The sequence below is a fragment of the Porites lutea genome, chromosome 13 (assembly GCF_958299795.1).
Source record: "Porites lutea chromosome 13, jaPorLute2.1, whole genome shotgun sequence".
Lineage (NCBI taxonomy): Eukaryota > Metazoa > Cnidaria > Anthozoa > Scleractinia > Poritidae > Porites > Porites lutea.
The window spans coordinates 19,913,826-19,930,587 of NC_133213.1; the positions used below are offsets into that span (position 1 = coordinate 19,913,826).

A 16,762-nucleotide genomic window follows, 5' to 3' on the forward strand; every position below is an offset into this window, starting at 1 on the left:
CTTCAACGTCCTTCAAATACATCGCTTTTTTAACTGTTTGCGTTATGTTATTGAATTGATTAATGTGCTTCCTTCCGTTGAGATCTCTGGAACCTTCGTAAAGTACATTCCTTTCATTACGACATTTTTGTGCTGTAAAACATTTGAGAAAGAAGGGTGATTGAAGCAATGCAAAATTAAAATTTTGCCAATCAACACCGCTAGTTTTAGGTTTACAATTAAAGATTATGGTATAAATTTCCTTTCAAGTCAGCTTTGCTAAGCTTACACTGACTATAAAGGAGAAACCAATGAGATTAATCAGTAGGAATTGTTGAAAAAGACAAAAACCAAAATGTATTTCGCTGAAGTTATCGCCCATTTTTTTATCTTTTATTCAAGCACAGAAAACAAAAACAACGTTAAATTATAAGCCACTTGGGATTGTAGCCTGTAGGATTATTTATGAGTCTGTTTTGAAGCAAATACTGTCGTAAGAGTATTTATTTAGGAATAGGACACACTCAGCTATTCCGCACAACGGCCCCAAGTCCGTTACAAACGGTGTAGAAACACATTTAGATTGTTAGATCGATGGATCGGTAGATAACTTAACGAATGAATTGGCTGATAAATGGCCGGATCTGTAGATTGATGGCGATGGTTCCATGGATCGATGAATCAATGCTACGTGAACCCTATGGAACCACGATGGAACAAACAACCGCTAGTTCGATGGAGAAGGAGAATCGACGGATCGATAGTCTGGTAGAATTAACTACAAAATCGTAAAAAGCGCACGAAAAGTTCTCCTAAACTTAATTCAATTAACTTTTATTAGGGAAATTTTTCGAGCGCTTTTACGTGGTCAAGGTTACGGTAAATCATTAACTTCCGTCACTTTTGTGTTTAATCACCACTTTTATCTCACATTGTGGGTGTCCTAATACGCGATGTACGGGAGGTCTTCCGTACATTGCAATAACGAGTGCACTTAATTTTTTTATTAGGCTTAGTAAGGCAGCCTTAAAACTGACCTTTGGGTTCTAAACTCATTGATCTTTTGCGCACAATTCTTCGCATCAGCCTTTGACCATTTTCACGACTTTCTATTCTTTCATAAGCTTTCAAAAAAGGTAGGCCTATATCCAAAATTAAGCGAAGAAAAGGTGGCTATACAAGTGTTTATAATTGTTCAGTACAAGTACATAATGAGTTTGTTTTTCTGGGAAAAAGAAACCTTTTTAGACGATCAATATAGGATGGCTCCAAACAACGCGTTCTTGTGTTTATGCACGTCTCTTCAGATTACCTAATGTCAGGGTGCTAAAATAAAAGTTGAAGTGAAAGTAAACAGAGTTTGAAATTTTCATCAAGTCATTTTTGAACGTCTGGTGTAAAACATTATTAGCGAAGCTTCAGCAGCATGCATTGAAAACACCAAAGGAGGATCCTAGTACAAGAAAGATCCTAGTACCATTTACATTGTCTTCGCTAGGAAGATCCTAGTACTTGGAACAAACCAGACAAAAATGGCGGCGGGTCGTTCAGTGGCTAATCATGGCAATAAAGGCCGATTATTTCGTTAGGCGTTACCAAGGTAGTGATTAACGCCAGTAAAGAAAGTATAAGGGCCCAAATTGCAGTCTTGTTTTTGTCGTCCGCCATTTTTAATTCCTTCTCGAATCTTCTCTACTTTGACACCCATACGGAACTAAATTTTTTGCATGTAAACCCAGCGTAAGTTGTTCCGCCTTCTTGGATCTTCCTGTTGCTACGATCTTTCTTGCTCCATGTAAACAGCCTCATAGAAATCAAGATTGACTCAAGTCTATGCGGAAGGCTTCTTCTCCGCCTTCCTCTCCCGCGAAGAACGAATTAATTTAAAGAGAAGCTAAACCATTTCAAATTAACTGTAAGTTTAGACAAAAACTGGCAATGTCAAGCAGCGCTAGCTACAGTTGTGCTAATAGAAAATTACAATAAACTAATACAATGCTTAAAGAACTAGTACTTTCGGCGGATGCATTATGAGATGCCATGGAAATTCTTAGGGCTAAGCCTACAACGAAATTTTGGCGGAAGGCTTATGCTAAAATGAAACAATTTTGACAACGCAATGTTCAGGAAATAACGTACAAAAGACAAAGTTGTAAATTTTCGGAATCACGAAGAGTAGAAGTACTAGATAACAATGTTTTAGCAAAAATAAGGCTAAAATTCCAAGCAAAAAACAAGGAAGAAACTATACCTCAGTAGTCTTTGCCACGTGAACTTCCTGCTCAAACTCACCGTCGCAGAACTGCTGCGGTGAGCAAGGACAACCTTGTTATGCGCATAAAATCTAGCCCTAGATTCCTCATGCTTGTTTAATTGTACTTGTTAATCGTTAAGTATATCACGTCTCAAATTTCCTAAAAGCAGAAAGGGGTCTGGGCACTAATATGCAATTTTGGTCTGCCATACTCAAGGATCCGCAGAGGCAGTACTTGGCGTTTCGTGATACCCGCTATTCTAATCCATGCGAGCCATTTCTGCATGTTACCTCTGACTGGAAGAGGGTAACCAGTACTTTTGTGTGTAACCAGAAGCAGGGTTACATGCTTCTGGTGTAACTCATTGTTCCAAACTTAAATTGCACCCTAAAGGTGGGTTTCCACTGTCGCGTAAATTGTGCTAGCGTGCGCTCCTGAATTTCACGTTCGTAAATTAACTAAATGGACGAAATATATGAAGTGTAGCGTATAAACATTAGGCTGATTTAGCAACAGAACAGGAACGTCAGTTGACGACGGGAAAGCGCGGAAAGGACTAAACACGAATTCCGGTGCCCTTAATTTGCCCCTCTGTCATTGGCCATTTCGGAGTTGTGTAGGGAACTAGGACGAGTTTCAAATTTAAACTTATCGATAAACTGACACCTCCATATCAGTAAAAGGTCATGTTGAGATTGGTTATTTTACAAAGTTTGGTTCTCTAAGGTTAAACAGGGATCAAGTTATGACTCTGGAAACATGGTAGAATAGATCCATAGAAACGCCTTGTAAATTTTGTGATAGCGTTCCCCCAAACCATATAAGGTCATATAAACTCTTAATTTTTTTCACGATTTCAGTGATATTCCTGATAATGGGCATTTCCGAATTAGTTCCTTCCAAGTAGTAGATGCATGAGGAATGTTACAGTTTAACAGAAAAACTAGATTTCAATCTGAACGATCCACCTCAGCACTTGGATCGTTCAGATTGGTATCTCAATCTGGTTTCAGATTTTTGTTCCATTTATCGAAACTGCTTTTCAATCGCAAGAACGTGCTCGTTCATCGATAAACACGTCGGGTCAAGGTCAGTTCAGGCAAAAGTTACTGATACTTCTCCGATGTTCTATGCCGCTTAAGGATTGAAGTATATTAATCTCAAGTTCCAATGTAACTCTAAATCCGTAAATTAGCTAAAACGCTTGCATTCTCAATGTACAATGTGTGTGTGTTAGGGTGCGCTTCTCAGCACTTGAGAATTCGTAATTGTCTTCTGAATTTGTTTGAGTCAAATTCCAGATAATTTCAATGACTTGACGAGGCCCAGTATAAGCCACCATTAGTTAAAGAGCTACTTTTCCTTTCATTTCTCCGAGAGAAGACGCTTAATTTAGGAGGAAAGAATTGAAAAACGATCCGTTGAAAATGAAAATAAGATCAGCGCAGCAGGCAGCTACCATGTGGGTCAATCTTATTTTAGATTTTTGTTCCAACTAGCTCAAGTTCAAGTTCAAGTTCATTTGTTCACACTTATTCAATTACAATATAACAACAATCAGAAAAAAAAAAAAAGAAGTAAAAACAGAGCTAACTATACATTGAATTAAACATAACAAAGGAGAAAAGTGTGTAGCAGCCAAAGGAGCCAGGCTTTCGAGTTGGCTACTACCACAGAGCGGTTACAAGTGGGTGGAGGTTATACAGTACATGCATTTAACTCTCCACACGCCATCTTGGTTCTGCCATCTCGAGTTCAGCTTGGCATTAAAATCCAAAGAATCTGGATTGTCTAAATCCAAAAAATCATGGCTAAAACGAACGTAACCTTATAGTATCAGAGAGTTTAAGCAACAAGGACGTCGACGGTTACGAAAACGTCACTTTAAAAATTGTTCAGGCTCGCCCTGTAACGAGAAGCGAAGACTCTAACTATTTCAAGATCGATTAGAAATGTTTATTATATTTGACCCTTTTAGTCTGGGAAAAGTAAACTGCCCTGGCATTTGCTGGCATTGAAGCAGTCTGACCACCAATTGTTGGTTTTCAGATGACGTCACTAAAATTCAAACTACAAAACTTTCGATCCTACTGAGATTTTACTTTCATGGTATATTAGAACAGCTGAAAACTAATTTTCAAACAAATTTTCGCTTCAAAAGGGGATGTTCTTGGTTTTGTAATAGAGTACGCTTGAATTTCTGAGCTTTTGCGTGACGCAGCATTTACATGGCGGCTCAGAGAGATGTCGTTTAGGTTAAAAAAGTGACTTTTTTCGAGGAATTTTGCTATCTAAACAATTCAAGTTTTAGAAAAAGTATTACTTTAATGTTTATGAGTTCCTTTAGGAGTAAATTCACGCTTTTGTAGCAAAACTCGGATATCTCGTATACGAATTATTCCTTCTACTCAAATCTTGGCGAGGGTCTTTGTATATATACCTCCTTTCATTTCCCAGATTCTGGACTTTATCTGTCGAATGGTTTTGATTTTGATTTTGATCTATTTTGAATGGCGTGACACTGAAAGCCAGCAATACGATGCCACTACGGCGAAATAGCACTTTTAATCAGGCTACCATTATCTTGTTTTCTTTAGGGCCAGAGCTTACCAAAAACCCTGCAAATGACTTATTATCACTACTTCAGTGCATTTCTGTCGTAGTGCCGATCTAAATATTTTATTTAAATGTTAAAATGAAATCTGGCACCATTATTTACAGAAAAACGATATGGATGTCAGATCAATGGATTGCATTCACCAAAGCATCATATTCATTTTCTTGAGCTTGCTATAGTTATTACAAAAAACGCCTACATCTTTTAAACGCCTCCCATCAATCAAACGCCCCAGTTTGGATCCATAAAATCAACGGTATAGCTCCCAAAGCTTGTGTTTGAAATCAGTTAGGTAGGCAGTTAGTTAGTTACTAGATAGTTTGGTCGGGCGTTAGCTCGGACAACATGGACTCTCCCTCGCCAGTCACTTTGATCGAACACTGCCGTTTTGAGTTCACCGATAGTGGTAAACCCGGCTTCCTCGAGCAAAGTGTGTATGTACGTGGTCTTAATTCTTCCTCTCTTAGTTTGTCCGTGTTGTGGCTGCCACAACACTAGCTTCGATGCCACCTCCTCTTTGTGCCAACACAATGCCCAGAGCAGCATTTTAAATTGACAAATTAGTGTTGCAGCATGATACAGAGCACCACGTCAATATAACCACTGACTTGAAGAACTTATTCATAAATCTTCGTTTAGTTGCATTGATTTAAGTCATTTGGATCGTTTCCACCCCCTTGGTTGTTTTTTTCTAACATAGTGGCAATTCCAAGATGGTGGCCATTTGCCCCACTCAATATCCTCAGCTTGGCTTCTTCTGACGTGTACAAGAACAGTAATTTTCAGCATTTCCATAAGTTCAATAGTCTGAAAATTACGGATGAGACGGTGTTGGGTGAGGGAGGGGGAGTGTGCAAGGGGGGAGTATTCACCTTCTGGCCCTGGAGTCTCATCTTTCCTGATTGTTTACGTTTTCAAAAAATCATTATCGTACGGTCGAGTTTGCGCAAAAGATCTGTACAATTTGAGCTCTATCATGATATAAACCAGTTATAATTAAGGAAATGTCAGCCATGTAAACTTTCTGGGTGCAACAAGTGCATTTTACGACATCGAGTATCTGCTTGTTAGCGAATACAACAATCGCTCAATAATTTAAAATTAACCACAGGTTTTTGAGTTAATCTTTATTTACAACTGATAAATAGGCACCTAAACATTGACAATTTTATGTACAAAATATTATCTCATTTTATCTAAACTTAAATTAATATTCATTGGCTTCGGACCTGTCTCATTAGTCAAATAGTTTAGCTCTATCAAATTCAGAGTTCTAGATTGCCACTTACTTTTGAGTCTGAGGATGAAATCTTAGACTGGTGTGACCATTTGCCACTTTAGAAATGAGAAAGAAAATGGATCCCAAATGCGTCTCGCAGGTGTTTCTGGGATGGTTACTGGGGACGCGCCTTTTTTCACTGTTCCTATAGTAACAGCCCCAGAGGTCTTTGCAAACGTTTACTAAGTCCAGTTTCCATCTCGTTTTTAACAGTGGCGAATCTTGGGCCCACCTATCCCTCCCCTAAACCAACATTAATTCTTACTTCTCACTTAGGGCAAAATGTTGGCTTACGGGAGGGGTAGGTGCGCAGTTTCCCAGCAAAGTATAATTATTCCGAATCTTTTGCCTATTTATTACTGCTGAACAAAGTGAGACCTCATTTTCAGTTCTTTTGCAAAGTACGTTTGGTTACGTTTGAACAATGTTTTTGGCCACACACAGGATTAAAAGTTCTGTCATTGCTTCTGTCTAATTGTTATTAAGCCTATCATTTATTTCCTAAGTCTTACAGAACATAATTTTTATCTCAATAAACACTCGTTTTCAAATAAGTGCTGGCGGCTTGTTCTGTGAAAATAAACAAAACAAAACTCAGATGATGTGTTCACACTTGGGTTAGAAGAAATTTTTGGATGGATAAAACGATAAAAGGCTATCTATTTTTGAATATATGTACTATTGAACGCCATTAATAAAAAGTTTTGATCGATAAAAAAGATATGAATGTATTCATCAATTTTCGATGGTACGTGAATAATTTATGCGATGTTGAATCATTCTTTCTAATATGTTCAACTTCTTGGCGGATTTCTTTAAAATGAAGCCATTTTTTCAAAGTTGCCTATTTACTACGCTGAAGTGATTATTTCTATTTCTTGAAACACGAAACACGTTAAAAATAAAATGACATCATCATTTATTGTCCAATCAGCAACGTTCTTTGTTTTATGACTTGATGATCTCAATAGGACGGCATGCTGGGATGACGCAAGGAACAACATACGGATAAATTGAAATGGGACAGGTCATGTGATTAGGACTGACCAATGGGGCTTGAATGATCCTAAAACCCATCGAAGCCGTGGTAACGCTTGTCTGTGGCAACGTGACGGCGGCTGTCCGCACGCATGGCACCACGGGAATGGCTGCTCCTTCCTTGTTTTCGACTTCCTGTATCTTTACTTCTCCTTCTTTCTTTGCTTCTTGTGTAGTCGAGGGCGCATTGATGTTTGTCTGCGCGGGAACGTTTTGTGGAGCAGGCTCCTTCGATTTTCCAAAAGGCGGTTTCACAAATTTGTAAGCGAGCCTTTGACCATTAACCTACATGTAAGAAAAAAAAACATAAGGTCTTTACTTAAAAAAAATTCATCCACTTGTTCTAACTATTAGTGCTTAATAATTTCTAAACCTAAAAACTTTAAAACTCCATGCAGATTTTCTCTTCATATATATATTTTTTAAAGACAGGACCAGACAAAAACGGTTTATAGTTAGTGAGTGACATGATAGTTTAAGCTTATAAATTGCATGCAGAAAAATCTCGCATTTTTAATACACAAAATTGTCAGAATTCCTTTTCGCAGTCTGTGCTTGGGCAACCTGTGCTCTTGCATTTTATACCTTTCACCTACTAAACTAAGCAGCGAAAGAAACGTCATACTTTGCATACCTTCTTAATTATTCCCTTCTGATAGTAATATCTTAATGCCCGGCTCAGTTTGTCATAATTCATGCCCGGCCTGTGCTTTATGCAGCCCCATCTTCTCGCGACTTCCTCTTGATTTTTCAGTTTGAATTCTCCCGCCTCTCGGTTGATCCAGCAGATCATGTGACCACATTTCTCGTCCAATAGGAGATCGAGCAGAAACTCCCAAAGGTGAACAGCAGTTTTGTTAGGCTTGCGTAGAGTTTCTGGTGAAAGGAAATTTTGTACTCGTCTGAATGCTCTAAATAAATCTTATAATACTTCAATAAACCGTACTTTCTTAGATCATATTTTAGAGTTCATGTGTTTGTAATAAAATTTAAAAATGACATATTTTCAGCCTATTTCTATTTACATAGCGTTCACAAGTTTTCGTTTTACTTTTTCACTTTCTAGGAAAATGAAAGATCTCAGTTTGCTATTAAAACACTATCAATGTTGATCATTTTTTCAAGGTAAGTTTTTGTTTTCATTTTAATTTCTTTTTATGAGGATTTCTAATCTTTTTTTTTCAATAAATAAATACATTCAAACAGGCCACTGCATGTACTGGTAGAAATGTGAGTAAAATATCATTTACGTCGATCCTGCCGAGACTTGTTTTGTTTTGTGATGGTAGTTTATACAAGACGAAGTATAGATATTGGCAGACTGCCTTGAAAAACAGAGTCCGTTCATATTTTTAGAAAGAAAATAAAAATAAAATAAATAAATAAATAAATAAATAAATAAAACTTTATGAACGATTATTTTCTTATTTACATTGGGACATTTAAACCAGATTTTAGAGAGCATGTTAGTTGTCACGATAAATCCAATTTTATATTATCACAAAACTTACCAAAAGACATGATCCTTGTTAATCAGAATTTAGCTAAGCTGTGTATTTGGCTTCTTTTCTGAAACAAAGGAGGAAGAATGATGAATGATTGTTATTTTCTTCAGTTTTGTTTAGTCTTACAGTAATCCTATGCCCAATTAAACCTGTATGGTGAATGTGACACGCATGTGACCAGAAAAAACTGTTACATATCTAACCCAAGAAAATCATTTTTCCGGTATTCCCGAGTGGAGTGTTTCGGAAACCGAGTTTTCTTAGTTCGGATAGTAATCGGAGATTTCCGATCCGACAAAACTGTCCCTCGATTTTAACATGGCCACCCACAGAGGATAAACCTCATCCCGTTTTTACACGTAACACTTTTAGCCTGTGAACAGGCTCTGTTTGTAAGCTAGTACCCTTTCATTTCTGGTTGCAATTGTCTACTACTTCAGCGTTCTTTTCCTTCTTTTTATTTTCATTTTAAAAAGAAATATTCCGTCAAAAAGTGGAATAAGCAGAAGTTTCATTTCTTTGAGACCACAGCTTTTTTTTTACCACAAATATTTTATTTTACATCAAAACAAAACCGAAAGAAAGCAATATTTACGTTGCGCGTGGTCTATTGTTTCATCGCTATTCAAACACTCGAGGCCCAAGGCGGAAGGAAGTCTGATGACCTAAGCGACCTACTATATCTTTTAAAATATGCGGGCAGATTGTATGTGCGTTGTTCTTTGGCAAAAGGACGCCAGGATTATTCTTTGAGAAAATTTTTTCATCATATGCCATAGTGCAAATTCAGTGCAAAAATTCAAAAAATAATAATAACAAAAATTCATACCGAGTGGAGAGCTTCAAAATGGAAATGAAATAAAAGAAGTTTTAATTAACAACCGTTCTTCTAATTGTCGTTTTGAAATAAGTTGTTTACATTTGAACCACTAGGATCGTTCTTTTACATCCACTGTTCTGACTAAATACCTTTCGCAGAAATTAGCGAATAAGTTTTTGTAAGGCAAGCAGGCCGATTTTCGTGATCCCCCGCAGTCTTCCCCCGCAGTGTAGTTAAGAACGTTAAAACTTCCGGTGTTGCTCTGAAGTTGTAAACAGTCAGTTCTCCATAGTTTCTACCACATAAAAGATTTTAATAAAAACTTAAGGATCATTATTAAAGTACTAGCTGTTATGGTCTTTGAGGTTTGTGAAGAAAAACTGCGATTCAAACCTGCCTCGACCATTGATTAGCTGAAAAAATGCCCTCTGTGTGTTCTTACATTTTCCGGTTCGCCACTCACCCACGATTTCTTCGTTTAGCGGTAGTACAACACAACCTTAAACCAGTTCTTGACTGTGAAAAAAAGCCTAAAAATGTTTGATTCAAGGTTCTACGGAGTTTAAATGCCAGTTTTGCTTTGTCACTCCTCATGTAGCCTATGTTTTCTAGCTTATCCGGCGGTGTATTTGCCATTCCAACTACCGCGATAGAAGATCTACAAAGATTATGCAGAGTCGACTTTAAAAAAACTGAATCGTTGACTACAACTCGTAATTCATTAAATCTAGCGAGGTTTTCCTTGTAACTGAGGAGGTTTTTTAAAAATCAAGCCCTGAAGACGAACGATCTTCCTTTTTTTCCATTTTCATATTTTAAATTTGAGAAATGAAATTTCTCGCTCTGGCATCGACGATCGCCAGTGGTAAAAGTAAAGAAATGTATACTAAATTCTTACCTCGAAATTTTATCAGTCTTTTCGCAGATCCAAGCGCGGGTAGCTCAGTAGTATCGATCGAACACGTACAGTTAAAATGATGTCGTGAACTGCGTTCGTTTTATTTGACCACCTTTAAAACTTCCTGTTTGCTGTCATTAGCGATAAGATATATTCGTGTGTGGGCGGAAGTGGATTGTGCTATTGTTGGTGCAGGAAGCAGTCACGTCACGCATTTAAATTGGTTCCTCGTTCGAAGTATTGAAGCCAATCGACCAAATTAAACTTCAAATCAACCGATGCGTGCTTCGAATATTAAATTTATTTAAATAGTGTCACAGACACTTGTGACACGCTGAAAACAGCACGAATTTCTTCGGAATATTTAATACCGCAGAAATATAATTTTCTCTGACCCACAATTTTGTTCCAGTTGTTCCGGTTTAAAGATAATCGGTCAGTTCGTAGAATCCAGTAGTTCTAAAAAATAGACAATTAATATATTTTCATCGAACAGTATCCTTAATTATTGATAGCAATGAACAGGAAAAGGGAAGCAATTGAAACTTAGATCTTCAGAAAATGGAATAAAAATTCCCAAAACTTTTCCTTCAAATCGTGGAAGCCTGCTTTATATAAATAGTCACTATTCCTTAAATACATGTCTCTGACCCCGGACGCTCTAAACTAATTAATCGCCAAGAGTTTCCCGGAGAAGTGCAAAAAGGGAAAATACAAATGATTATTCTGTCAAAATAATAATTCTTATGACTGGCAACGTTTTATATGTCGATGCAGTTGATGGATTCTGTTCTGCTCCAGAGTTCAAGGCCTCAAAAACTTGATGTTTAATAAAAGACTGTCGAAAAAAACTCGCTTTTTCGCGGATTCACACCCAAATTAATAAGAACTTTTCCTGAATTTCTTAAAAGTCTGTCAGAACTAAACAAATAGGAACAACAACAACAGGGGCTAGTCTGTTTAGTATTGACACTTCCCCGTTTCACAGTTGTGTGCTTGCGTTACACGGGTTATCAAATACTTCGTTGTTCGAGCGGCAGTGTGAAAGGTAAATGATAAGCCTATCCTATCAAAAAGTCCCACATCTAGTGTTGTTTTCATGGTGTCCAATTTAAAAATTGGGAGAACATGACTTGCTCCCGGGGGGTAGTAGCCGGTACACCCTATAATGTCCCATACAAGGAGGCTCCGCCTGAAACGGGTACCTTTTTCAGGCTTCAGTTACATGAAGGGGTAGGGATTTAACGAGTTGAAGTATATGAAAGGGTAGGGAAATCCGTCGTTTGGGTTTGTGAAGAGACCTACGAAGGGCTAACAGATGCATTTTATGGCTGTCTGTAAAAAAATACAAGAGAGCTTCCTGGTTAAGTGAGCTATTCGTACCTTTCATTAAGACAGTGTATTTACAGCAGTTAAAAGGGCTTCAGCGTTCTAAACGAGGTATGTGAAATTAATGGGTACCATTGGTCAATGGAGGGTACTAAGAAAGGAGTACCCTTTCTGTCAAAAATGTTAAATAAAAGGGTAGAGGGGTTGGACTTGGACAGTCCCTGTAAAAAGCTTCGTTTAGTTCCTAGAACCCCCCCCCCCCCCCCCCCCACGTGCCCCTCCCCATCCCGAGACTTCCTGATATGATCTCCTGAACGCTTTTGGTGATAATAAAGGGAAACCGTTACAAGAAAAAACGGGCGCGTGAGAAGGAGACACACGCGCGCCCGTTCTCTCTTTCGCCCACTACTTGCAAGCGCCTTCTTCGCAGGCTAGGAAACCGTGAGCACTAGAATCACAGAATCAGAGAATGATAGCTTTCAATTTGCGCCCTTACGGATCTCATCTATTTCAATATTACCTTCGCTACATAAAGCCAATCTTACACCTCTCTCTTCCGTTTAACCTCTAACTGACTGATTTGTACCTGGAAGTTTGATCTCGTATATATCCTATCAGTTTTTCCTAGATTTTCTTGGAGTTCCCGAGGTGGTTATGTAACCGGATTTTTTCGAATCTTTGGATTTCTGAAATGCCCTTGACTCGTTATCTTTCCGGAAAAGCTGTTGCTGAAAAAAATCACGAAGGCATTCATTTTAAAGTAATAATGTCAACAAAGGGGTCTGTTTACTTGTTTGCTCAATAATTACTCTCACGATAGAAGGTAAAATATTAATTACAGTGAACAAAGCTCCCGATTTCAATTTGCAAAGACGTCGGTCATCAGTGGGAACTAACCGGTGTACAGACGACCCCGCTCCCCTCAAAAAACAACAAAAAAAACTGTAGTGGGGAACGCGGATATGCCTGTAGGGGTATGAATGAAAACGAAGCCATGGAATGCGTGGAGTGCAATCGACGTGACACCGCTCAAATTGTTGGCGAGTGAACACTGTACTAGGAAGTAAACTTGATACGCTTTGTACGTCTTGCAGAGTATAGTATGAACTGAAACAGATAAAAACAAAGATAAAAGCAAGCCAAAACAACAACAACTACCACAAACAAATTGCTCGCAACTGATATTGGACAAGGCACGTGCGGCTAGGCAATGCGGATTTCAGTTTTGAATTGCTACCGAGAGTACATGCATCAGTCGTGGTCAACCGACCTCGTCATGTTCCCGTGTCGCTTAAGGCTCTTAGCGTGTTCTGATTGGTTAAATCAAAGTTCGATCTATACATATTTGTGACCAGGGACGTTCTTGATGTCCTACCTCAGTTCTATATGAAGATTTTATTATACATTACAATTGGTACACGTTTTGAGAGGTGGAATAAATTCCTACAAATAGACAGCACTGAGACAGCCGGCAGTTTCTTCTGAATCCGGGCGAAGAGAACTCTATTCGCCGTGAAACCTCCATTTTGTCTCCTCTCTACGTCTCTCGATTCTTCGTTCGTTGTGAATGTCGTGCTGTGAATGATACTTCCTTAGTCACGCTTAAACGAAACCCGTGCGTGCTTGGTGGTTTTGAGCGCGGGAAAATCTCATGTTTTCTTATGTTCCGGCAGAATTGGCTACTGCATCCGGTCGGAATATAATCTGACGGTCTGGCTTTTTCCCAATTTTTATCTCAGTTTCCAATGTTTATCAAACTTTTAGTTTTGAAAACATTTTACTTTGAAGAATGACATAAATTTGAACCACGAGCTGCTTTCTATATGTGATCATAGGGCTGATAACCTTCTTGCGATGCACCCCCCCGCCCCCCTTTACCCCGTATCATGCCCAAAGTAGGCTGTTCTGCTGAAGGCTTTAGTTACGATCAGGGGTTAAATTTCATTAAAGGCCTCTTAAGGCTCGATTATTAGAAATACGAGGTTAAGAATAAAATATGAATACAAACTTTCAGCCATAAGGTACAACCCAGAGCTAGTCGACCCCATCAGTATTTATACTCATGTTTTTTCGCCCGGGGTTCCCAGCTCGATATTAAGAAATTTCCAAGTTCTACTCTTGTGCTCTCCAAATCTCGCCGTAAACTTGATTTCATCGCTGAAAATATCCTAATAGGGTCTTAGCTCTGAACAGTTTCGGTTAACTTTTCAGTTTCAGTATTTCAAGTCTGCTTTCTCGGTAAAAAAAAAAGCTCTGAAAGTCAGCGGGAAATTACCGAGAACCGTGATCATGTTGTTCCGTGAAAAACGTGCCCAGCAAAAGTCTATTTAAAAACAAGCAACAATCTTGTATCAGACGGAAAATATCTTTTATCCTTTTTATTACTTCAACTAATCACTATCACACCATCAATTGGTCAACTCAAGTTAACCTGGTGTTCCTGGTGGAAGTTTTCCGTCACTAGATGTCAGCAGAAACCTCTTCTTGCATTTTCACTATCAGAACTTTCGATCGTAACCGTGAAATTTCAAAACGTTAGTAACTTAAAAATACCCAGCTTAGGTTGGCATGGCAATTTGTTCGCTATCAAATTAGTGTGGGCCATGCTGATGAGTTAACTCTTTAGTGGGTCATTAGTGCAAAGTAAAAACTTCCTGTACTTGAAACTTAAGCTTCGTGCGTTTCGGACCATGAGGTTACTGAAATTATCGTTTCACGCATTTAACCAAAAGCTAAGCATTCAGTTAACAAGGCCAGGGCTTGTTGGGTTGATTTCTAACAAAACTTTGATTTGTGGGGAGTGAATTAATTCTTCTAAGTCTTCTGAGTTCATACTGTCCCTTTTAAGGTTAATTGGACAAGCAGAACGGGTTCCGAAATCGCTGCGCGCTGAGGCGTAATCGTTTCGTCCAAAACGTGTAAAAGATCAAAAGATTCTGTGTGATTTCCAGAGTACGACTTTGTGAACTGCATTAAAATCTTTGCTAGTATTCCAGGCGTAGTTAATCGATAGAAATCGTTATCGGAAATCGGAAATCAATTGATCTAATCCGCCGATCAGCTATCGATTGATATCGGAAATCGATAGAAATCGAAGTCACGGAAAAAAATAAATTATCGATCATCACCGATTAACAAAAATCGGTAGTAATCGATATAACAATAACAAACAATGATCTTGAGGAGTATAAAGTGCAGATATTCGGGATGTGACGATACTATTACACATTTCATTAAATTCAGGAACTTTATAAGCTGCATCGCAGACAGTCTAAATCCTCGGCTATATCAAGTCCTCTCTGATCTACTGTATTTATTCGGCTATAAGCCGAGCAATTTTTACACAAATCAAAGCTTAAGTTAAGTGAAATTTGAGCCTAAGACGGGGTCTCGGCCTATACCCGAGGGGTTTTTGAAAAAGAAAAAATCTTTTTCAGTGCATTGAAACTCTACTAAATGGGAATGTTCACTTAAAAGGGACCTGTCAATACGACTTAAAAGAGAAAAAGGTATCTTACTTAGAAGGTGGCTTCACATTACTCGGCAAGCGGTGTAAAATTTATGAGGTTAGGAGCACGGGTTTTAAGATTGACCACTGATGATAGACCACGAAAATGGTTGTCAATGGTTGGCCTCCCATGCAGTCGTTCTTTTGGCTCCGTCAGGCAATCCTCCCCGACGTAGAGAACGAAACGAATCCCTTTAAGAAAGTCCACATAGAAAGCTAGTCAGTGGACAAAAGTCGGAGATTCACCGATGCGCCAATAGGCCGGAGACGCAAGGAATCTCCCAAAACCAAACTCGCCTGGTCCGCTGGCCATGCGGTTCTTAGCGGCTTATTCTCTCTCGGAGGAATATACATGTGTACTTACATTCTGCGTTCCGTGCAACCAGCTCGTGATAATAAGAAGAGACGCTGAGAGAGACGGCTGAGAATCTTAGTGAAGAGGAAAGGAAAGGAGAGACGACAGCGAACGAGAACGTGATAGGCGCGCGCCCTACATTAATCTATAACGGTTTCCCATTACTGATGTTTACATAGACAGGAGCCTATTAGGTTCCTGTTAGGCTCTTGACATAGATAAATAACGTCTTTCTACTCACGTGGGTTTTAAGGGGGAAACGAATGGGGAGCACATTAGAGGCGCGCGAGAACGTCGTAGACGCGTGCCCTCTTTCTTTCTACTCTCTGCGCCCGCGTTGATTTTTTATTTTAATTTTCCCCCTCCCTTTCTCATCAAAACGCCTTACACGCGCATAGGCTTCGAGACGCTTTGTGATAGCTTCGCGTGTCTCCCTCGCACGCCCGTTAAAGAGGAAGTCGGTGACCTGCAAGACAAATTACTTGATAGTGACTATTAAAATAGTCAGAATTGTCGGGTGAAAGGTTGACAAATTTTTCCAGGAAAGTTCTTTTATCTACTGACAGCCAAGTGAGTTACCTATGTTAACTGTCAATGATATATGAATTAAATCATATATGAACTGCGGAAATGAAATGAAAATGAAGAAATGATCGTCGCAGTGAACGCAATTTTATTTTAACTGTCGTCGTTAAGGAATACTGAATATTAAAAGTCGCTGCTTTCAGCTTAATGCCCAACCCACTGATCGCTTTTCCCACTCTTCAAAAAACTTCCTCTTCGTTCACGATGAGTCAAATCAAACTGAGATCGTGTCCGATAGGCGTGAACTGCATCTGATCGACAAAAACTGGCTACGGTTAATCCACCAGTAGTTTGCGTATCCGTTGCCGGAAGGTTAAATTACACTGTGCAAATCACGTGATCTTGTAGTTTATATCGATCATTCATTCTAAAAAACTGTTTGTTAATGTAGGAAGGGCCAATGTACAAAACAAGGGTGCAGAATATGATCCCGGGTAGATATAGTCAGCGAATTTTTTTTTGGTATAAAACAAACATTGAAAAAGCCAAGATGACTGTACTCTATGATTCCGAACCTACCATAATGATTTATAACATAAGGTGGTAGTTTGCTACTTTGCAAAGTATATCCTTGTTCCTGTGAAGGAATAAATG

At 38.8% G+C, this 16,762-nt stretch overlaps 2 protein-coding genes across 4 annotated transcripts in view; one reads left to right on the forward strand and one right to left on the reverse strand.

Annotated features, from left to right (window-relative positions):
- Positions 1–5,945: 5,945 nt before the first annotated feature.
- LOC140923308 (ETS domain-containing protein Elk-1-like) lies at positions 5,946–15,617 on the reverse strand. Of its 3 annotated transcripts, XM_073373405.1 has the most exons (5): positions 10,392–10,517; positions 8,680–8,737; positions 7,803–8,044; positions 7,178–7,453; positions 5,946–6,700 (listed from the first exon to the last, which is right to left on the reverse strand). In XM_073373405.1, exons 2-5 carry the CDS (start codon positions 8,687–8,689, stop codon positions 6,677–6,679), a joined length of 552 nt encoding a protein of 183 aa, XP_073229506.1. In that variant the 5' UTR covers positions 8,690–8,737; positions 10,392–10,517; the 3' UTR covers positions 5,946–6,676. The 3 variants fall into 3 exon arrangements, with proteins under 3 accessions (XP_073229506.1, XP_073229505.1, XP_073229503.1); XM_073373404.1 differs by lacking the exon at positions 10,392–10,517 and adding an exon at positions 15,593–15,617 and having other exon boundaries at positions 5,946–7,453; XM_073373402.1 differs by having other exon boundaries at positions 5,946–7,453; positions 10,392–10,514.
- Positions 8,260–16,762, forward strand: part of LOC140923307 (protein MON2 homolog) — a 48,544-nt gene continuing 40,041 nt past the window's right edge. Inside the window, exon 1 of the mRNA XM_073373401.1 lies at positions 8,260–8,293. The gene's annotated coding sequence lies outside the window, so the exon portion shown is untranslated. The remainder of the gene's footprint in view (positions 8,294–16,762) is intronic.

Coding starts and splice junctions, on each gene's coding strand:
- LOC140923308 (XM_073373404.1), bottom strand. Junction 7,454..7,802: donor AGAAGGGAATAATTAAGAAG/GTATGCAAAGTA, acceptor TCTTACATGTAG/GTTAATGGTCAAAGGCTCGC.